This window comes from Equus przewalskii, chromosome 6 (genome assembly GCF_037783145.1).
Source record: "Equus przewalskii isolate Varuska chromosome 6, EquPr2, whole genome shotgun sequence".
NCBI lineage: Eukaryota > Metazoa > Chordata > Mammalia > Perissodactyla > Equidae > Equus > Equus przewalskii.
In genome coordinates this window covers 30625460-30648189 of record NC_091836.1, presented here as the reverse complement: position 1 = coordinate 30648189, position 22730 = coordinate 30625460, and the positions used below count along the sequence as shown (strand labels likewise).

Below are 22730 nucleotides of genomic sequence, written 5' to 3'. Positions count from 1 at the left end.
ATGAAGTTTTTTACTGCCTCTGTCTATGGCCATGTCATGAATAATCAGACCTTGATGATTTTATCATTGGCTGAGAATCCTACAATTTTCTGTAGTGATAATTATGAAGCTATAGTTTGCAAGACTCTTACATACTTCGAATGTGTTTTCTATAATAATTAAGTAACTAGAGATAAAGATCATAGAATCATATAGCATTTTGCAGCTGGGATGGACCTTGTAGTTCATTTGGCCAAACCTTCATTTAATAAAGAAGAAACTTAAGGCTCGGGGGAAGTTGAGATTTGCCCAGAGTCATGCATGAAGTAAATGGCAGGTGAAGGCCCAGAAATTCATGTCGACTAACTCAGTCCATTACCCATAATGATGACAAGCCCCAAAGTGCTCCCTTTGTCCTCTTGATCCTGTTGGCCAGGACGAGCCCTGGGCTCTCCATTAGGTCTGGTAACAGATCCTGTCCTCTACATCCCACTGCCATGAGACACTTCAGTGCCCATCCTCGCCGCTTCTGGGTGTGGCCCCCTTGGCATCAGCTTTCAGGAAGCTCTGGGTGAACAACCATTTTTATTTCTTTTTTTGTGACTCTAAGAGTAGCCTGGAGGCCACTGCGGACGAAAAAAGAAGATTTGAGCTGTTCCTCTCTTCTAACTTCTCTAATTTTTATTCTTATATTTACCACTGTCTATAGTTTTAACTGGTGACGTCAACAGGCTCTACAGTCTAGGTGATTTCCAAGGGTTCATCCCTTGTTAAACAGGATAAAACCTGGTCCAAGAGTGACTGCTCCACATAACTCCATACACTCAGCTGCTAGTACTTTTCCTCTTTCTTCTAGAAAAACAGTCAGTGGGGACAGTTTCACAAAAATCTTCTCTAAAATTACGTTATGACTTCAGAGTAGTGAACCCATGGCCAAACAGAATGCCATCAAGCTACATTATTGGGTTCCATCTGCAGAGGAGAGTTCAGTGAGGCTCTGGGGCTTCCGCCCATTTTTAGGAATCGTGTTCCCCATCACCTGGGGACACTATGTAACCACCAACTCCAAAGGGAAACAGACTTGGGAGTGGAAGAGAATTGGACAGTGTTTTGGAACTGTGATTTTTATCCTGCATTTTCTCCATGCCTTCCTTCTGGGAGGAGTTTCAACTCTGAATGTTTAATGAGCGATATGATGATTTTCCTCTAGGAAAAACAGGTAGGGCTGGCTGAGCAAGCAGTGGCCCATCTGGGCAGAAGCCAGTCTTAGCCATAGGAAGGTGGGTAACTATTTTCAGGCATAAGAACAAACCCATAAGCGATGAGAAGTCAGTTGTAAACATTACTTATATTCAGCAGTAACCCTTGAAACCCATTTAAAATTCACTCTAGCAGGTAACCTTTAGCTGTTGGGCTCTTTGATGCCATTTGTCTTCAGGATCGATGGCTGCATTTTCAATCTCTTTGGCATTCTGAATAGATGTCTTGTCAGTTACTCTGACGGGGTAGGAGATCTAAGAGGATAAAACATAGATAGCATGTTAACTGGATTCCTGTTAGTCTTACAGCCATGGGGCTCAAGTCTGTGTACTTGAGAAAGAGGTCCTGCAGGGCTGCGTTTTATTTTCAGTTCACTTCAAGGATTCCTCTCAGTCCTCGGGGACCTGGATTGTTCCCAAGAAAAAGGGGAATAAATAATGTTTCCTCTTGCAGGCGTGATGTGAGAATTGGTGCTTTGAGGTCAAACTATTAATTACTTAAAATGCTCAATACATACTCAGGGGACCCAATTTTTAGAACAGTTTTCTGAGCTGGATGCTACAACTAATGTTTGAGTATGTCAAATGAAATAATGAGTATGATAAAATAACACTATACTCCAAAATGATAGTAACAACAATAACAGAAATAACAATATCTACTATACAGTGAATGTTCATGGTATGCCAGTAGCAGTCCTAAGCACTTAGCAAATAATATACCTATTAATCCTCACAACAACCTTATCAGGTGCATAGTATTATTAACCCCTTTCTGCAACTGAGAAAACTGAGGGACGGAGAGGTTAAGTCACTTGCCTAGAATCAACAGCTGTAAGTGGTGAGCCAAGCAGTCTAACTGCAGAGCCTGCATATGTAACAATTCTGACTAACTCACTTATTAGAAATACTATCTTTGACTTGCAGAATTTGTAGTTTTGGACCCAGTGAATTTGAATGATGTAGAGTCTCAACTATAGTTAGATATTAGAATAACCTAGGAAACTTTTCGAAAATATCAATGCCCTGGCGCCATCCCAGACCAATTAAACCAGAAGCTCGTGCTTTAAAACCTCCTCAGGTGAGGCTCATCAGCGGCCAGGTTTGGGAACCACTGAGGAAGGCAGCTAAATGGGATTTAGGTCCTCAAATTATTCACACGAGTTAGGTTCCCAAATTATGGAGGCCCTTCATTGCCTCCACCAGCTACCTGTTTTAAATCAAGAAGTTAGATTGTCTCCGTGCTGCGTGGAATTCTAGCCATCAGGTAGCATTTCAGAAAGCCAACTTAAAGTTACACAATCTTAATGTCGGAAAGATTCTGCAGCTGATCCAGTGCAACCTCTGCTACTTCTATACCAGCCCTGGCAGAAGGTCATCCGCTCGCTGCCTAACACATCCCCCTCCTCCTGGCAGGGGCTCCCTGTTCGTCAGTATTAGTACAGGTTGAAAGACTTTCTATGGTTTGAGGAGGAGGGGAAGAATAAGGTGGCTTGCGAGTATTCCCTTTCTGTGGGAGACCTGGTCTTTTCAACCATGCCGTGGAGGAAAACATTAGATCTCAATCTCTGCTTCATGGACGATGAACATATTGTTCTACCATTGAGCCACTTACTGCTGGAAAGCTCCTTCCTTATGAGAGCAGAAATGTGTTTTCCTCTAATTTCTATCCCTCTGTCCTCCGAAATAACAGAATAAGTCAACCTCTCTTTCAGACAACAGCCCTAACCTGCTAGAAGCTGACTAAGATGTCTTTCCGAAGCCCGCTCTTATTTACAGGCCCTGCGGTGAGCTTTCCTAGCCATTCCTCCTGGGACAGGTTCTCGGTTGGGCTCCTCTGGCCACTCTGCTTTATCACCTGTAAATGCTGGTCTCCCCCTTTCTAAATGGACAGAACTGAGTTTTAAATTTAGATTTAGGACTTTACACTTGTTTTATTAAATTTCCCCCAGTGGGCTCTGTAGTGTGAGAAGCAGCAAGCTGTAAGACTGGAAAGAACGTGGAGTTTAGAATCTGCCATGTTTGTCTTCAAATTCTCCCACTGCTGCTTGCCGTTACTTCCTGTTTATGCAGACCAATATTCCATAGAGAAAGAAGCAAAAGTATCTGATAATATTAATAAGTAAGCATTTGACAATGAAGATAACCTCATTCCTTACCACTCAATGTGGCTTCTCCGGCACAAAGAAGACATTTCCTTTATTTTGGGGTCTACCCTTATCTCTAATTGAACGCCTACCTATCACAATTACTGTACTCATATACATATAGATTAGGCAAATAGATGGTGTGGAAGTTTAGATACTTAAAGGTGGATCTCAAAATGAGAAAAAATGAAACTAAAGCTTTTTCATGCTTGAATTTTTACTGCTAATAGAAGGAGCAAAATGTACTATTTGATCATGGAACTTTTCTGATTACAAATGGAAGTAATCAACAGGTTTTGAATGATTACCGACTCTGCAAGTGAAAACTTCACCCTCAAACAGTTTAACTGGTGCTGAAATGGAAAGTTTAGAACTATAAATGCCGCTGCTCAAGGGCGGGAAGCATTTCTCATGATTCTCAGTCCCTTTCACGGTACTTGTTCAAGGAACACCAGATGACTATAAAAGTATTAGATCTTACAGCTTTGTCATTGTTATTGCAAACGTTTCAATCCTTTATGGCCATGATGTTAAAAAGAAACACAACTGATTTGAAAGCAAAGTCAACTCTGTCCTGGAAAAGAAATGAAGGCCAAGAGACTAAACACAATCAAAAGAGGCTGCCTGAGCAGTCAAGGAAATAATCCTTTTTCAACCTTCAAACAGGCAACGTCTTGGCGAACTTATCTGACGCTTGGGAGAAAGAGAAGTTGGGCTTATTCCTAGATCTGCCACTAGGAGGCGTGCTTCCCTGGCTTTTGTAAAGGGGACGGTTAATTCAGTTTTCACTGGCGATATTAATTGTTTGATTGACAATGATGGGATGTCTTATATAGCTTTGGTAAAAAGTTTACAAATTAAAACTACATTGTCTTACGCTTCCTTCCGTAGAGAATGCAGGATGTACAATATTTCCGTCCACAGGCTGTTTTAGTGGAACCAGTCTGAGTCACCCCAGGGGGAGTCTCGGGGCAAGTAAAGCATACTTCTACATTATCTCTTTGAAAGTGGAATGGGACACAACCTCTGCCAGCTATTTTTTTTTTTTTTGTGAACCATTCTATTAATACCAATCAAATCGAGAAAATGATCAAATGAAATTGCATTTTGAGCATCATAAGCTGTGTAATGTCTATTCTGTTAAATTGGGGCCTATAATTGCTTCTCTACTGAAAAGATACAACAAAGACAGCAATCATGGCTTGTCATTATCCCAGACTAGAAAACCGGCCTTTGCTGGGAGGACTTCAAAGGCTTGTGGTTCTCGAATTGCATTTGGCTGCTATTGTTGAAGCGCAGGCAATCTTGATTAGGTGTTTACACTGAGGTAAGGCGCAGAGCAGAGAGCCTGAGTGCCTGGGTCTAGAGCCATTAAAAGATTGTACATTATGTTCCTTGCTTTGAAGTGAGGGTTTGTAGGTAGGAGAGCAACTCAGACTGAGTACAGCTGAGCTAGATTGGGCAGCTACTTCTCTCTCAAAGAAACTCGTCAGGTTCTTAGAGAATCAGCAGCACACAAAAAAGTTGATGCTTTAGCAAGAGCTGTATGTGAATTAGTGTATTTGCATAGATGCACATTGCAACATGTTTAAATAGCATATTGCCATTAACTTCTGCAATGGCTGGGGGTTTGGGTCCTTTTTCCCTTTATATATTTTTTTTTTTATTATTACTGACCTTATATTTAGATCTTGTGGGGAGTCTCACATTTATTTATTAGGTTCCTTAATCGTATTAACACTTAGCATGTATCCAAATTAAAATAGGCCAAAGAGTCTGCTTTTTTAACGTAGTATTTGCCTATCGTCATTCTGACATAGCCGTTATTTAATCCCCCTCTTAGGAGCATAGTCACTGGATTCAGTGAGCATTTCTGTGTGTTGACTTGGCTAATGAGCGATCTGCAGTGTTAATTCTCTGTCCTGTGTCTAGTACATTTCGCTCTGTGTCGGTTTGTGCCCACTAACATCAGCTCTGCGGCCGCCTGTGTGTATCCATGGCCCTCAAAAGCGGCTGGGGCACGACAGTACACAGAGCCTATGTCGTCAGGCTCCGACAGGGACAGTTAGCTCAGCTGTTTAAATTATCTGGGGGATCTGTATTAGTTATTCAGCTACAGACAAAACACATGAAATAGATTGGCTCTGCTGTTGGCCACTTTCTCCATTCCCACAGAACACTTCAGAACATGGATGTGCTCAGTAAGAATTCAATGACACTGACCTTTGGATATAGTATTTTTTACATTAATTTTCCAAATAAGATATTCAAGGTTTTAAAACCCCAAGACTAATTATGTCAGTCATCTACTTTAAAACCTTCCAAGGCTTTCTCATTGCCTTTAATCTTTAAAGGTATATAAGGCCCTATGTCCTCTACTTCTTCAGCCTTGACTTCTTGACTCTTCATTTTTCAGTTCTGCTAGGGCGCCACACACACGATTATTTCTGTCTGTGCGTTGGCCATTCTTTGCCTGGCAACGCCTCTTCACCCCACTTATTCTGACCAATCCCATTTACTGTTCCAGCCTTGGCTGAACCAGGACTTCCTCTGGGAAGCCTTCCCTGACACCCCAGAGAAGGTTACAATTGATGTACCTGGGCACGTGGCCTCAGCACCTTGTACCAAGTACTTTCCCTTTTGTAATAAGCATGACCCTGGTAATTATGTCTGTTTCCCCTCTAGACTGTAAGTCCCAGGAAGACAGGAAAAGAGGGCCACTGTGCAGGGCTGCCACACTGCACAGCTCTAGGGACACTGCTCACACAGCTATGCGGTGGCTCTGAATGTATGACGTGGCTCTGAATGTGCCTGGCACTTAGGTGCTCAATAAATATTACTGAGTGAAAAGATCCATGTGCACTGCTCACTGAGCTCTCCATTTACAGCAGAATACATATGATCTACTTGCTTATCTGGCTAGATTAGTGGCTTATATTAAAGCCAGGTAGCCAACTGTCAACAAAATAAGGTAGAAACTAGGACCTCATCCTCCATGCCTTTCCCTGGTCGCTAGGCCCCCGGCCCACTGACTCTTTGGCCCTTTGCATTTGCCGTTCCCTCTTCCAGGAATGCTCTTTCCTCAAATATTTGCATGGTGAACTCGATCACCTCCTTCATGACCTATTTAAAATTGTCATTTTCCTGGGGCTGGCCCCGTGGCCAAGTGGTTTAGTCCGCGCGCTCCGCTGCCGGCGGCCCAGTGTTTCGTTGGTTCGAATCCTGGGCGCAGATATGGCACTGCTCATCAAACCACGCTGAGGCAGCGTCCCACATGCCACAACTAGAAGGACCCACAACGAAGAATATACAACTATGTACCGGGGGGCTTCGGGGAGAAAAAGGAAAAAATAAAAAAATTAAAAAAAAAAAAATTGTCATTTCCCTCCACCACAGCACACCCCACCCCTCTGCTCTGCTTCATTTCTCCCCTTAGCAGTTACATCACCTACTAATACACTGATTTATCTATTTTTTCCATCATCCATCTCCTCCTAATAGAAAGGTAGCCCCACAAGGCCTGGGATTTTTGTCTGTTTTGTTCAGTGATGTATTCCAGATACCTAGGACAATGCCTAACACATAAAAGGCTCTTAATAAATATATGCAAAAGGGGCCAGCAACCAGAGCAAAGTGGTTAAAGTTCTGCATGCTCTGCTTTGGCAGCCTGGGTTCACAGGTTCAGATCCCAGGCACAGACCTACTCTACTCGTAGGCCATGCTGTGGCAGCATCCCACATACAAAATAGAGGAGGACTGGCACAGATCTTAGCTCAGGACTGATCTTCCTCAAGCAAAAAAAAGAGGAAAGTCAGCAGTGGATGTTAGCTCAGAGCCAATCTTCTTCACCAAAGGGTGAATATATGCAAATGAAGGAAGCAATTAACCACTTTCAAAAATGCAACAGAGATTTTTGTGAGTGTCTTGTGTAACCTAGATGGAGGTCAATTAGCAAGCAACCTGAACCCTCTATAACACAGTTAAGAGTAGGTAAGTGTGACCTCTGGATGGTCACAGTATTCAAATTGCTTCATTACTAAAATCAGTGATTCTGTATCACGTAGAGGAAAGGCCCAACTCGGTAGTACAGTGGAACTAAAACTTGAGCATGTGTCAGAACCACTTGGAGGGTTTGTGAAAACACAGATGTAAAGGCCTCACCCCTTGCATCTGAGTCAGGAGGCCTGGGATGGGGCCCAAGAAGGGGCATGTCCAAGGAGTTCCTAGGTGATGCTGAGGCTGCGGGTCCAGGGACCACATTGTGAGGGGCCCTGCTTTAAAATGACACACAAGGGCCTACGTGAAAGGCGCCTGCCAATTTCTCTCACCTAAATACGAATCCTCACCATCTAGTCGTATACAACACAGCAGTATCCGCCTCCTTAACTAACTTCCTGCATTAGGCAACACTTTCCAGTCCTTCTTTAAGATGTGCTAACTGATGCCCACAGCTGACTGCGCATGGCTGCTCGGCTGCCCGACAGTCTGCCTCCACACTTCCAGTTCCACCAGCTGTTTGCCAAGAGTCTTGTACATTTGTTCCCAAACCTGTTTATTCCTATCGTGCTTGTTAAAATTATGAAATTTATTTGATGACTAGGTAATCTGGAAAAACCTAAGCGTGAACAGAGTTGTTATTTTCATGAAAACTAAGTTAAATAATTTAGAATGACCCAATAAAAGCAGATGGCAAAATAACAAGTGAGAGGAAAAACTGCAAAAGATTAGGGGCAACATACATAAGAATCTAGAAAGATTATGTTCTTAGATTGTTTCTAAAGGCTTTTTAAGTTTTCGCTTTTAAGAAATCAAAAGTGGGAATCAGAGATGCTCTCAAATGATGTGAGAAAGACAGTGCACGGCTCCAATCAACAGAATATGCACCAACAGAAAAGGCCTTGGCCTCTCTGGAAAGATTGGTGAATTCATGTACATTATATACTTTAAGTGAAAATCCAAGATTTAAGGTATAGTTATTTTTCATATCTGCATTAACCAATTTATTTGATTAACTGATCAACAACCAGCTCCTGACTAGTCCCACAGAGGCTCCCCTCGGAGCGGCGGGCTTCTATTAACCGGGGTCCTTTCACGCCTTCAGACCATTGCACATGCGCCCTTCACCTGAGATGCCTTTAATGCCCACCTCCACCTGTTAGCTTTACTTCTTTTGAAAGAATCGGTTCAATGACTGCCTCTTCTGGGAAGCCCTCTGACAGAGTCAGGCACTTTTTCTTCTGTGTGCCTTTGGGACCCTGCATGCCTCCAGTAGAGCAGTTATCACTTAGCGCTGCCTGTTTCCACATCTGCTTCCCACTTGGCCAGAAGCTCCTGAAAAGCAGATACACTGACAGCAGCAAAATTGACCGCAGACTCACAGCAGTCTGGGGCATTTAATAAAGAAGGAAAGAGGCATTCCCATCGCCATAGCTCCCGCCTTTACTACAGAACACTGCAACACGGCCAATGTAAGAGCACACAGAATTCTCAGGTACACTGGGCACATCTTTGAAGGCTATCCTCCGAAATGATTAATTATGTTAAAGTTCTGGTTTTTGAAAGGGCATGATTTAGTTGAGGGGAGAGTTTTCTTTCTGTGGATCCCTCCTCAATAATGTCAAATTGATGAAGTGTCACTCTATAGATCACACAAATTGGTAGTTAAGCAACTAAGTGCCGGCTAGTGCTCACAAGAAAGATGCCCGAAGAAATGTCTTGTATTGAAAAAACCATAAAGATCAATTTAAATTATGCTGTCATAAGTAAGTGCTCCTGTTGTGGTTGTGCAGGGAAAATAAAAAATCTAAGAATCAATGAACATACAGAGTAGTTACTCTGTAGAATAATTCTACAAGTGTAATAGGAGCTGTGGGACTCAAAAACACCAGCAAACTAGAAGAATTCTATAAAAAAGAATTCTATGTCTCTAACAAAATATAATTAGAAAAATATTTTCATAATTTAAAGGTAAAGCTTAATTTTATAGACAACCAAAAACTTCACTAAATTCAAAACTATAGAAAAGGAGAGCAATATATCACTTGGATATTAATCTTATCCAGCAGGAGACTAAATCCAAATCAAACATTCAATAATAAATATAACATATTTATACAGGGCTGTATGACTATACAAAGCTTTCGCCTACAGTATCTCTTTTGGTCACCCCAATAATCCCGGGTCTGTGGTAGAAGGCAAACATTTGTAACCTCCCTATAGCGGAGAAAAACGGGCTCAGCAAGATTCTCTGATTGGCCAAAGGTAATAAATGGCTCCAATAATAATGGGGCTCAAATCAAGTCTTTTGGTGTCAAATACTAATACTTAAGTCAACAACACAAGTTCCAATTAGTCTTTTTTTTCATTTTGAAAATAATAAAATTCTGGCCCAAAGAAAAAGTAGTTAAAAATTATATCCCTTCATCAAAGAATCAGATAGTGCTTCCTGTATGCCAGGCTGTGGGAATCAGAGATGAGTCAGCCCATGCCCTAATGGAGCTCAGGGTCATGTAAAGACACACAGACACATAAATGAAGCAGTGCAATATGGTGTCGTGGGTTCCGTGGCAGATGTTGAAGTGTGAAGGAGGTTGTGGGAAGGAGGATATTCAGGGAGTCTTCATAAGGGCAGAGGCCTTTGAGCTGCATCTCAAAAGGAGGGTAAGGTTTTCCCAAGCAAACAAGAGAGGGAAGAGTGGTCCACCAGCATGAACAGAGACCCAGGGGAAACACTGGGTTCTGGGAGCTGTGAGTTCCCAGAGTATGGCTGGAGCAGAGGATGCAAGCAGGGAGTGACAAAGGATGAAGCTAAAGCAGCAGGCAGGGGCCAGGTCACGAAGGACCTTTGTACCACTTGAGAGACGGCACAGCAAGTGTGAGGTGTGCCTAGGAATACCCCTCTTTGTGGACAGTCTTTTGGGAGTCACATCATAGAAAGGGCTCTAGAGCATACAGATGCTATTCTTTTGGCTACACTTTGTTCTTATTCTACCTGAAGTCATATCCCTCTCATTTTGAGGCACTGTAGCCTGAAAAAAAAATCTGTTTAGCAGGGCCTATTCCCAGGGTAGATTCCTTTCCTTTCTCATGGCTTAAGGAATGCCTCATAGTAATAATAACTTCCCTTTACTGAGTGTCGTCCCTGTGTCAGGAGCTTTGTGTAAACTTTTCCAATAGCCCTCCAAGGCAGAAATTGACCCCACAGAATTGATGACAAGATAAGGTTTAAAGAGTCACTTGAAATGTCTAGTAAGTGCTACCAGCTAGTATGCTGAAGAGCCAGGATTTAATCCATGGTTGTCTGAGTCCCAAACCAGTGTTTTGTTTTGGTTTTATTTTTTATCCCATAATATTGTGTTGCCCACTCTGAGGAATGCTGTTACCGAGGCTGGGGCAGACCAAAGCTCTCCCCACAGCTTGCCTAGCTTTCTCTTTCTCATCCAGTCACATCACGACTCGAGATCTCCTGAGACCCTTCTCCAAGCACCTGGCTAAACATCCAGTCACAGCCCCCCCATTGCCTTATTAAGCAATAAAGCTTATTAATAATATTAATAATTCTTAATTAAATTTAATTTATTAATAATAGTAATCAATAAAGTTTATTCAGTCTCCTTTGAGGTGTTTATCAGTAGCTGAAATTATTTTTCTACATGTTTCTTGCCTGAGTTACATGACTAGAATGTAGCTGCCTCAAGACAGGGGAGCTGCATGTCTTGTTTTCTGTTATGTCCCTAGTACTGGGGAGAGTACCTAGCACACAGTTGGGGCTCAATAAACATTTGTTGGCTGACTGACCTGCTGTCTCAGCAACAGCCACAATGCTGTGTTGACCCTGAGACTGGAGAGTGTATTCTATACAGGGCTTTCTATTGTCTTGAAGACTATAGGTGATTGAATACCCTTCCTATATCCACATTTGGAAGAGAAGAATAAGATGTATGAAGCCCTTATTGCTCTTCTCTGAGCTCATACTAAATTTCACCTTCATCGGTTTTCAAGGGTACATTAGAATCAAGATAGGAAGGTAGCTCATTTTTTAAGACACAATTTCCTTTAATGGTAGCTCATAAATGGACTCACATTCTAATGAGTTTCAGACAAATACTTCTAGCTACGGAACAAATCATGAATAAAAGTAAGCACTGAATATCCACCAGCAAACTTCCTGGCTGACTGCGAGACTCAGGTGCCCTCTAGCGTGTGCTGGCTTGTACATCAGTTCCTTGCTTCACACGTCATGTGATAAAGATCTTATCATGCATTCAGAGGTGATTTTTCCAGTGCATCTTATTGTATCATCCACAGATCTATGAAACATGGCAAAAACGTTGTGGAGCAATTGAATTTAAAAATCAATGGTTCTACTCTAAGCCATTACTTACAAGTAAAAAATGCAATTTAGGTGACCCTGAGTGTCAGGGGGTGTGAAGTTACAAGGGTTACTACAGAATATCGTATATTGTAAACACATAGGCATGGTTCAAAGATAAGAGAGATGAAAAGGTACAACGTGAAAAGTTGTTCTCCCGGGCTACTCCCCCTCCACCCTCTGCCATTAACTGTCTATAGATCCTTCCACAGTATTTTATGCATGCCAGGCAATATGACATATATTTTTATTCCTCCCCACTTTTTTATACTGTATGCACTGTTCTACTCTTTAATTTCTCTAGTAATAAATCCTGATATGTTGTCTATAACAGTTCATGGAGAACATTCTCATTTTTTTTAAACAGCTACAGTGTATCTATTGTCTGGTTGTACTATAATTTATTTAAGTACTCCCCAAATGATAGACATTTGGGTGGTTTCCAATCTTTTGCTATGACAAATAAGGCTGAAATGAATGCTCTTTACAGGAGTTATTTCAAAACTGCATACATATAACTAGGATAAATTCCTAGGAGTGGAATGTGTTGGGTCAAATAAAAATAGTAATTGCTAACACTTATATAGTGCTTGCTACAAGCCAGCCATTGATCTAAGCACTCTACATATTAGCCCATTTATTTAATCTTCTTAATAATCCCATGAGGAAGGTATTATTATTATCTCCATTTTAAAGATGTGGAAACTGAGACACAGAAAGGTTAAGCAACCTACCAAAGCTGACAGGTGTCAGAGAGCTGGCAGGTGTCAGTGCCAACCAACCTGGCTTCAAAGCCTATACTGTTAGCCATTTTGCTTTACTTTCTCAAGGAGTATATGTATTTGTATTTTAAATATATATTAAGAAATTGTCCCCTGTACCGGTTATACCAATTTATTCTCTCACCAGCTTGACTGTACTTTTTTTTATCTACAGGCATCAAACTTTGGGAATTTTGTTCATTTAATTATAGGTGAAAAATGAAATCCCAGTGTAGTACTAATTTGCATTTCTCTTATAACGACTAAGGTTGGATATCTTTTCATATGTTTAATAGCTGTTAAGTATTAACTTTTTGTGAGTTATTCATATCTTTAGTGTATTTTTATATTGGGATATGGGTCTTTTTCTTAATGATTTCTAGCAGCTCTTTATATAATAGAGACATTAGTATTTTGTCTGTGATACGTTAGAAATACTTTTCTAGTTCTTCATATTTTGACTTTCCTATGCTTTTTTCCTGCAGAAGTTTTTTATATTTATGTAGCCAAATTTATCAGTCTTTTATAGATTCTGGATTTTAAGATTTTATTTTTTTCCTTTGTCTCCCTAAAGCCCCCCGGTACATAGTTGTATATTCTTCGTTGTGGGTCCTTCTAGTTGTGGCATGTGGGATGCTGCCTCAGCGTGGTTTGATGAGCAGTGCCATATCTGCGCCCAGGATTCGAACCAACGAAACACTGGGCCGCCTGCAGCGGAACGCACGAACTTAACCACTTGGGCATGGGGCCAGCCCCCAGAATCTAGATTTTAAATAATTTTAAGGTTATAGGAGAATTTTCCTGTTTTTTTCCTAGTATTTTTATTGTTTCATTTTTAAAAGTTAAATATTTGATCCATTTGGAATTTATCTTGTATTATATGAAGTATGGATCCAACTTTATTTTTTTCCAGATGCCTTATCCAGTTGTCTTATTGAATAATCCATCATTTCTTCGCTGATTTGAGATACTGCCTTTATCAAATCATAGTATCAGATCATATATTCTCATAATTTGGTCTGATTTCCAGACTTTTATTTTGTTCTTCCATTTTTCTGTCTGGATATGCATTAAATATTACTCTACTTTAATTATTGAGGCTTTATAAAATACTATACTGTCTAGTAGGGGTATATTCTCTCATGACTTTTAATTTCCACTTTCTTTATTATTTTTGCCTATTTTTCATATGAACTTAATAATCAGCTTTTCACGTTTTACTTTAAAAAACCCAACTATTGACATTTTATTGGGATGTTGTAAACTCCTTAGACTTACTTTCAAATCTTCCCAAATACAATACACTACTTAAGACCCTGTCTGATTCAGCTGGGCATGGGTGCTTGCAACACAATGACGTATGAAAAAGCTGGGTTTTCTTGGCAGTGTGTAATGGTATTTGACCTTTATTCATTCATTTAACAATAGACGTCATTTATCTTTTCAACGTTCCTATTTGTAAGACAGTTGTCATCTCTTTCAAAGAAGTTAGAAGAGGAAAACAAATTTTAAAATATGAAAAACTTCCAGATGGATGCTGCTTGATCTAAAACAACAGCCTCCAAACCTGCTGCCCTAAGTTCACACCTCCTGCCCCCAAACCAGACAAATGATCCCATCAGCCGAAAACATCAATGCTCTATGCGTACTGACCTATGCAACTTTGACTTTAGGTTTCTGCTAAACCCTTTCCTAGCCCCTTGCTACTCACAGTGTGGTCCATGGACCAGACCAGCAGCCTTGGCATCACCTGGGAGCTTGTTAGAAATGCACTCTTGAGTCTCACCCAGACCTACTAGATCAAAATCAGGATTTAACAAGACCCTGAGGTGGTTAGAAGTACCTTAAAGTTTGAAAGCAAAAGATCAGTGGTTCTCAAAGTGTGGGCCTGATAGCAGAAGCGGCATCACCTGGAACCATGGAGCAAATTCAAATTCTTGGGCCCCACCCTACACCTATTGAATCGGAAATCCTTGAGTTCGATCTAGCAATTTCTTTTAACAAGCCTCCAGGTGATTCTGATGCACGTTGATGTTTGAGAACCACTGCTCTAGATCAGAATTACCTGGGGAGCTTGGAAAACTCCCCATGCCTAAAGTGCACCCTAGATAAATTAAATCTGAATTTCAAGGCTTCAGGCCAAGGAATAAGTACTTTTAAAATTATCCAGGTGACTCTAAAGTGAAGCCAAGGGTGAGAACCTCTGCTCTAGTCTGGAACAACGCTTCTCCAATGTGGCTTCACCTTAGAATCACGTGAGGATGTTTAAAAAAAATACTGATGCTCAGGAGCTCACCCAGAGATGTCAACTGCTCTGAGTGGAGCCAGGAAGCACTGTTTAAAAATTGGTTTCTCAGGTGATTCTAATATCCAGCTAGGATTTCAAACCACTGCTCCAGAAATACCCCCACATAAACCTCCCCCACGTAAACTTCAAGTCATACTAAAGAGAATCAAGTTTGGAAGTGATGGAAAACACAGTTTTCATTTCCCATGTACTTACTGAGCCCTTACAATGTGTTAGGCTAGTTACTATAAAGATTAAAAGTAAGTACAAAACATAGTTCCCGCCCATAAGGGAACAGATAATCTGTACTGGCAGAAAAGATCTGCACACGTTTCATATATAAATAGTGATTCAAAAGGAACACATCATTCAATGCTACTGACTATAATTCAATAAAACAAGTAATACACATTATTGTACTACTGTTAGGTCAAACTAATCTCTATCCTTTTTAAAATAACAGGAGAAAGATAAAGGAAATATACATTGGGAAGTGGTGAAGAAACTATTTTGAATACAGTTAGCAATCAGCTCTTAGACATTTGAACATGGAAAATGTGGTGGACAAGGCCAATGGCCACTCAAAGAATAATTCACGAGCTTAAAGATCAAGCAAGCCCAAAATGCTTTAAAGTTTCCTCCTTGGCATAACGAAAAGAAAATTAGCTATGCAATCACTGACAATCAACTCACCCTGATATTGTTTAGTAAATTAAGTTATAACTCCTAAGAAAAGTTAGCAATTAAGAAATCCGCAGTTAGGGGCTGGCCCCATGGCTGAGTGGTTAAGTTTGCGCGTTCTGTTTTGGGGCTCGAGGTTTCACCAGTTCGAATCCTGGGTGCGGACATGGCGCGGCTCACCAAGCCCTGCTGAGGCGGCATCCCACATGCCACAACTAGAAGGACCCATAACTAAAAATACACAACTATGTACCGGGGGCTTTGGGAGAAAAAGGAAAAGTAAAATCTTTAAAAAAAAAAAAAAGAAATCAGCAATTAAAGAGTTTATAAGTTTTTTTTTTTTTTTTGAGAAAGATTAGCCCTGAGCTAACATCTGCCGCCAATCCTCCTCTTTTTGCTGAGGATGACTGGTCCTGAGCTAACATCTGTGCCCATCTTCCTCTACTTTATATGTGGGACGCCTGCCACAGCATGGCTTGCCAAGCGGTGCCATGTCCAAACCCAGGATCCGAACCAGCGAACCCCAGGCCACCGAAGCGGAACGTGCAGAACATGCACACTTAACCACTGCGCCACCGGGCTAGCCCCTTTTTTTTCCCCTTTTATTATTAGAAATATAACTATTTCTTTTGGTCTCAGTATTTGCCTCTCCTTCTAGATCAGCTTCTTTTGAGAACACATTTAAAAATAATGAAAAATATCACCCTAATCTGGAAGAAATTAGTAACTATAAACATTTTTCAAAGATATTGGACTGTTGAATTTATTTATACTTTTAAATGTGCAATCAAGCAAAATTCAAAATTTCACATAAGTTTTATGAAACAAAAAGGTATGTTAACATCTAAAATTGGGTCCAAAATGTTGAAAACTTTAAATTCAGCTACGTATTTGTTTTGATAGTTCAGCTAAATATACTACACCCATCCCTTTGTTTTATTATTAGTTACAAAGGCAAAGTTGTGGCTAATCCTTTAGGACTATAAAGAGAGTTTCTGAATACGAAAAAATCACAAATGTTCATCCACCTCATCGCTCTTGTTCCATCAGAAAACACTTACAGGGTAGAGCACTTTAAGTAATACTGATTTGGATTTGGAACAGGTCTAAGGGCATCCCTATTTCATGTAATAACCTCTCCTTCATATCTGAAAATGACCCCACATTAGTAGGTGATGAATTTCAAGCTGTTTCCCCAATAAGGGTGGCGGATGGACGGAGCCAGTGACTCTCTTTTCTTGTGTGCACGGACACGTCTGCTGGAAGATAGGCTCATGTGATCTTTATGTGTGCCCATGAAATAGAAATAAGTTTACTGGCTCCAACAGGTTTTGAATCCATCATCTGGGATGGAATTTACCCTCAATGAGAAAGGGAAGGTACTTATTATTGCTCCAATATTATAGACGGAGAGACTAAGGTTTAATCATATCACATCATTTGCACAGGGTAATAAAGGACTGTGTAGTGATTATCAATGGGGGGTTGGACAGGTCATAAAATCACCCAGATAATTAAAAACTAGACTTCAGGTTGTACCCTGCCCCCTTTCCACCCAATACGTATACAGAATCTGAGTTGAGAATCACTTCAGTATGTGAGTCGCTGTCATTGATATGAGCGTGTCATGTCACCTCCAGTGTGTTGGGGGCAGTTACTAGGGTTGGAAACCAGTGCTGCAGTGGAAACAAAGGTGTTCAACACAGGGACTCAACCCTCAGTCTTGTATTCTATCTATTGGCGTATGCAGTTTGAAAAAAATTCTCTGGTTGCTTGAATGGAAACATTTTGGATATAATAATCGAATTACAGCAATTGCACCATTGATGGCTTTTATTTTGCTCTTAAGAATTTGTGGGATAATTCCCCTGATTCTTCAAAGGGGCAAGGAATAGGGCATTTGTTTTACTCAGCCAGGTGGTTACAATGACATCATCATCCCTAAGGAAGTGCTGCCCAGCCATTTCAAGCAAAGGCAAGTTCCAGTTTAGTGCTTCGGGAGAGATTTTTAAGTAGGTGCAACATACCTGTTCTGGGTGAGTATCCCCCCTTTTTTTATTGTGAAGTTGAAGATAAGAGTCCATTCTAGGAGTGGGTAATCCCAAAGTCAGCTTGTTTTTTTCCACAAAATATTGTTTGGATTTCCTTCGCCGAGGGCCATGTGATGCTGGCAGGAAAACCTCATTATGTGAACTTGAACTCTTTAAGTAGGAAGACAGGTTGCTCGACTTCTCCTCCAGATCACTGTCGCTCAGCTCTGAAAATGGCTCACTGCGAGGTGCACCACGCTCATAGTTTGGGCTTAAAAATTCACTACCGAGTAAGGAGGCTATGCTCTGTGGGCTCTTTTTCTGTTCACCTTCTCCCCCTGAGAGTTCCACTGATGTCTCCTTGGAAGGGTAGAGTGGACCCAAAGTCAGATTTTCTGTAGAGCTGTCTACAGACTCAGGCAATGCTTCCACGGTCAACAACTTGCCCTCCTCCTTCTTATTCTTCCAGTCTGGGTCATATCGGAGGTCTGAATATTTATCTTCTATTGGTTGTTGGCTGCCCAAAGCAGAAAAGCAATGTCAAGTCCTCAATCCAAATAAATTGACTCATTATCATCAGTTGATCATCTTAGTATTTGAAATCAATCTCAATCTTTCTCCTATAATTTTCCTTTTACGATCAATATATTAAAGACATACTCCAGGCTCAAATCAGGCCTATTCACTACACATAAGGGCAATAAGGTCTTAATTACCCAAATGCATTGCAATATGGAATAAAAGTGGGAGACAGTTAATTTCTAAATGCCAGAAAACAACTACAAAACAAATGTCCATAATGTTAAACCAGTGAATCTCTATGGTTAAGGAAGGCTAATACTTATGCACACCATAACTATTTCAGCTGGTGAAAATAAAATCGACTTCACACTTTAGCTGATGACATACACATTTGGTTGTTTAGCTAGGAAAGGAAAGCCAGGTTGTTGCCTACACAACATCGACCTCAGTCTGCTACTTTTAGGGGAAGCAAGATTTATCCTGACTGAATAGCCACATAGGTTCATCCTCCTTTTCAGTGGTTTTGTCACTTTATTTTGCCTTTGTAGATTTTATCAAATGTACTACAGAAAGATCCCCAACATTTAGAATCAGATAGTGGCTCAGTGAAAAGCTCTTAGTTCATAATCTTTTGGCTGTCAGACCTATGCACAAAAAACTCAGTAGACAGGTCAGCCAGCACTTGAAGCTGTAGGACAGCCCTATGTGAATAAAAGGTTAAGTATACGGTTCTGCCTCAGGGAAGTGAACTAGTCCGTAATCAGTGCATATGACCCCAAACAAAGTCCTCCCTTTTCCCCATGACAATCTCAATTTGTAAAGCACCTCCTAGTCTTAACCAAAAAAGGAAAAAAATGCTGTTAATATGGCATATTTAATGGCTCCTTTGATCTTCAAAAGCTAAATGGCAGAGATTCTCCTTCCTTGAGTACAGTGGATGCAATCCTCTAATCAAAAAGGAAATGTAAATCACCTGGGCTTTTTATGCTATTTGCTATTCCCGTTTACAGAGGACAGAATTTTATGCTGGGTAAACAAACTAATGGTGCCCCTAATGCTAATTTCCTTTTCTTAATGTGGACCCAGACTTCTTTGATTTGAGATAAAGAAAAACTACAGCAAAAAGCCCCAACTCCAAGGTCTTGCTAAATTGTCATTTTGAATATTTTTAGTTCACATGTTAAGATGGAAAACTTCTTGGCATAGCTAGCTCTTCCTTTTGCACCCAGGGAAGAGAAATGATATTCTTCTCCAGCAAAATGCCAGAATGGAGGTGGTCCAAATTTGTCAGGAAATCGGACATCAAATAATACTTCTCACCACTCCCTAAACACCACAGGGGACCTGCCTCAGGGGCTTCCATGAGGAGGTTCTCCCAGGTGATGTCACCGCGCGCGTGAACTGACTGTTTTTTGGCCCTGCCTGTCACTTGGCTCTAAAGGTCACTGGGCATGTATTGAGGACAGGGAGTCATCCAGCAGGGTACCAGCTGGACGTGGGGCTGGACAGACCTGGGTTCGTGTTCTGGATCTGTCAGTACCTGTCTGTGCATCCACTGGCAAAGCATGTGGTCTCTGAGCCAGTTTCTCTCATCTGTAAGAGGGAGGAGTTATATTTGTTCTGTTTATTTCTCAGGATCACATAAGGATCAAAATGAGACTACTGTCTTTGTGCTTATTTGCTTTTCACTCTGGTGACCCTGCCTCCTCACCTAGTTACGGTCCTGGGCAGTGGGGACTGGGGGTTACCCTTCCTTCTCTAACCTCTGCCCTGTGCTGTGGACAGAAGAGTTGGTAAGTGTTGCTTAAATCAATAACTGAGCCTCTAAAAATACTCTAGCAACACAAACGTAGTATTAGATATTTATTTTTTTAAAAAATCATAGTAAACTAGAACCTAAACATTCAGAAAAGCTTCTTGCATTGGATGATTTCAGAACTTATCTTGCACTGAATTAAACATAAGGTTCAACTGGGGTTGTTTATGTGGGGAAGAAAAGATTACAGTAAATCTTCAGTAAATAAACATATAAAGATTTTTAAGGAAGAAAGGTGCTGTTTCCTCATATCTATGATACATTGAAAGGAAAAAGTGAATTTAACTCTCCTTGTTCATTCATTCACTTGATTCGACAGAATTGAACTTTCCACATCCATTTGCTCACTCATTGGTTCTATAGAGATTTACTGAGCACTTACTAAGCTGGGCGGAGTGGAGGGGACAGTGGTGGACTCACAGCCTAGTGGGGGATACAGACAAGGAAGACAGCAATTTACAATGGAGTGATGAGGACCCTGATGAGGAGCACAGGGCCATCAGGACTCAGGAGGGACATCCAATTCTGTCTTGGGAGACTGGGGAAAGCTTCCTGAAGGAAGTGGTGGTTTACCTGGGCCCTAAGGCTCAGAAAGGCAGGAAGTGTACACTAGGCTGAGGGAACAGCATGTAAAAAGGAATGGAAGGGAAAGAGAACATGGTGCCTTCCAAGAACCAGTTCTGCATGGATAAGATGGAGGGTGGGAGGAGGCAAGGGCGAGGAGCAGAGCTCAGAGTTAAGCAGAGGTGAGATCTTGAGGGGCTTTGTAAATTCTCTGAAGGAGTTTGGCTTAACTACATTAACTTGAGAGTTCAGATTTAATTTAGCAAAAATAATTTAATTAGAGGACAAAGATTTTATTTGGTAAGACATAAATAGTTTTGGATAGCCAAAGTGATGACTTTTGGGAAGAGATTATCTACAGAGGCTCTAAGGTGTTTTTTGAAAAGTTGTAGAACAGGTAGTCCTCTTTTTTACACTGTTCAAAGCAGGGTTTGGCAGCCCTTAAAGGTGACACATCACCCTGGGATCACTGCTCTGCTCCTCAGTCAGGGGTAGGATGTGGGGTGCTGCCTTGGGAAGGCAGCGCATGTTACTGCATGCTGATCTAGGGAATGCTTACAGTGACTCTCCAGTTTTTTCCTTACAACAACTCTGTAAGGGAGGTTCTATTATCATTCCCATTTAACAGATGAAGAAACTGAGGCTTAGTGCGCTTATGTAAATTTCCCAAGGTCACAGAGCTACCCAGTGGTGGAGCCAAGATATAGACCCTGGCAGTCTGCCCCAGGACCTGGCTCCTATCCACTAAGTTGCCCTGTATCATGCAGCTATTCCCATAGGTGGTAGTGAAGCAAGTGTTGTTTCAGGGCCCGCCTTATGTGAGTTAGTCAATCAGTGAGTCAGTCAGTTGGCCAGTCAACAAACATATACTGAGCAGCTCCCCAGGTACTGGCACTGAAGATAGAGTGGTGAGCAAAACAGCAGCAGGCTGACGGACCTTACCTGCTATTGAGGAAGACGGGCTTTATGCGCCAACAGTAATAATCAAGTCATGAATTAGATGTGTAAAGAAATACACAACGTTATGAGGATTTAAAATAGGACATAACCTTGTTTATCACTGAAAATGTTAACCTCTTCTTTCTCAATTCAATTGCTAGACGATATCTCAAAGTCCATTACTACTCTGTTGTACTGTGATCCAATGATGAGCTCACAAAAGAATCAATAACTGAGGAATGTCAATTGTTTTTTAAAAATACGTAGTCTTCAATGATTAAAGGAAATGGATTCCCTGACTTCCATCTCTGCAGTTATACTAAGAAAACTGGCACTCAGGCTGGCCATCATTTATTTAACCCGCACCAGCTGACAAAGGCATAACGTCTACAGTCATCGCTATACACCTTCCTCAGTCATATGGCATCTCTGTGGGGCTTTGCTTCTCTGAATCATGATGTGGAGTATGTTAGTGCTGAGAAATAGTACAGCAGAGTGTCTAAGGACAGGGGTCCTAGAATCTGACTGCCTGTACTCAGTTCCTGGTGCCACCAGTTACCGTTTGAGCGTGGGCAAGTTATTTAACTTTTCTGTGCCTCAGCTTTCCCATCAATGAAATGAGCATCACAATAGTACCAACCTCAGAGTATTGTTGAGAGGATTAAGTGAACTAACATGTATATATATAAATACTTAGAACTATGTCCTTGACACAGAGTAAGGATCCAGTAAGAGCCAGCTGTGAAAGCACGTCAGTGGGCTCCATCACTCGTCTTTGCTTGCTGTGTGTTGCATTCAGTCACCATGACATAACCCTGTTGTGCATTGTGCTTCCTGCTGATGGATCTCAAGAGAGTCTTCTCTCTCCAGGGCGTAAGTTATTTCCAGGGCACAAAGTTGTCTTGTGATACACTAAGTGGCACCTTAGTGGCCTGAAAGAATTAACACGTCTTTAACAATCCAATATTTTTCCATGACTTAGGCAGCCTGGAGAATCTGTTCAAACAGTAACTTAGGAAGCGGGATTAAGAAATGTCAGTGTTTCCACATGATGAAAGATTCTAAGAACTTCTGAAAGATGATAAGGAAGATAAAACTGAGAGAATTAAAATACTTTAGGCTTTTAGAAAGAGCTGTAGCTTCTAGCCTCAACAAATTTCCATTTTTAAATGCCCATAGAAGCAATATCTCACAACGTAAGTGGAAACTAGAAAATATAGAGGGTTTGGGGACAAATCAGACAAAATGAATTGCTTCGGCTGAGAAAAATGTTTTTGAATCAATCATTTGAAGAGAAACTCTAAAAATGTATATATACAAGATTAAAACCTGAAAATGTGGCTCTTAAGAGCTTTAATTACACTGCATCATTTA

At 41.0% G+C, this 22730-nt stretch overlaps 1 protein-coding gene across 15 annotated transcripts in view; it reads right to left on the bottom strand.

The window, feature by feature from the left end:
- The window catches only part of JHY (junctional cadherin complex regulator), a 55402-nt gene that overhangs the window by 21713 nt on the left and 10959 nt on the right, over nucleotides 1-22730 (bottom strand). For 8 of the 15 annotated variants that reach the window (XR_011540897.1, XR_011540894.1, XM_070623318.1 and 5 more), the window contains exons 3-4: nucleotides 17513-18032; nucleotides 1380-1493 (exon numbers count right to left, since the gene is read on the bottom strand). Coding sequence is in view for 11 of the 15 variants with exons in the window: in XM_070623318.1 (XP_070479419.1) it covers nucleotides 1380-1493; nucleotides 17513-18032 (634 nt within the window). In the remaining 4 variants the exon portion in view is untranslated. The remainder of the gene's footprint in view (nucleotides 1-1379; nucleotides 1494-17512; nucleotides 18033-22730) is intronic. The other 7 variants (XR_011540895.1, XR_011540896.1, XM_070623321.1 and 4 more) reach the window with 1 other exon arrangement.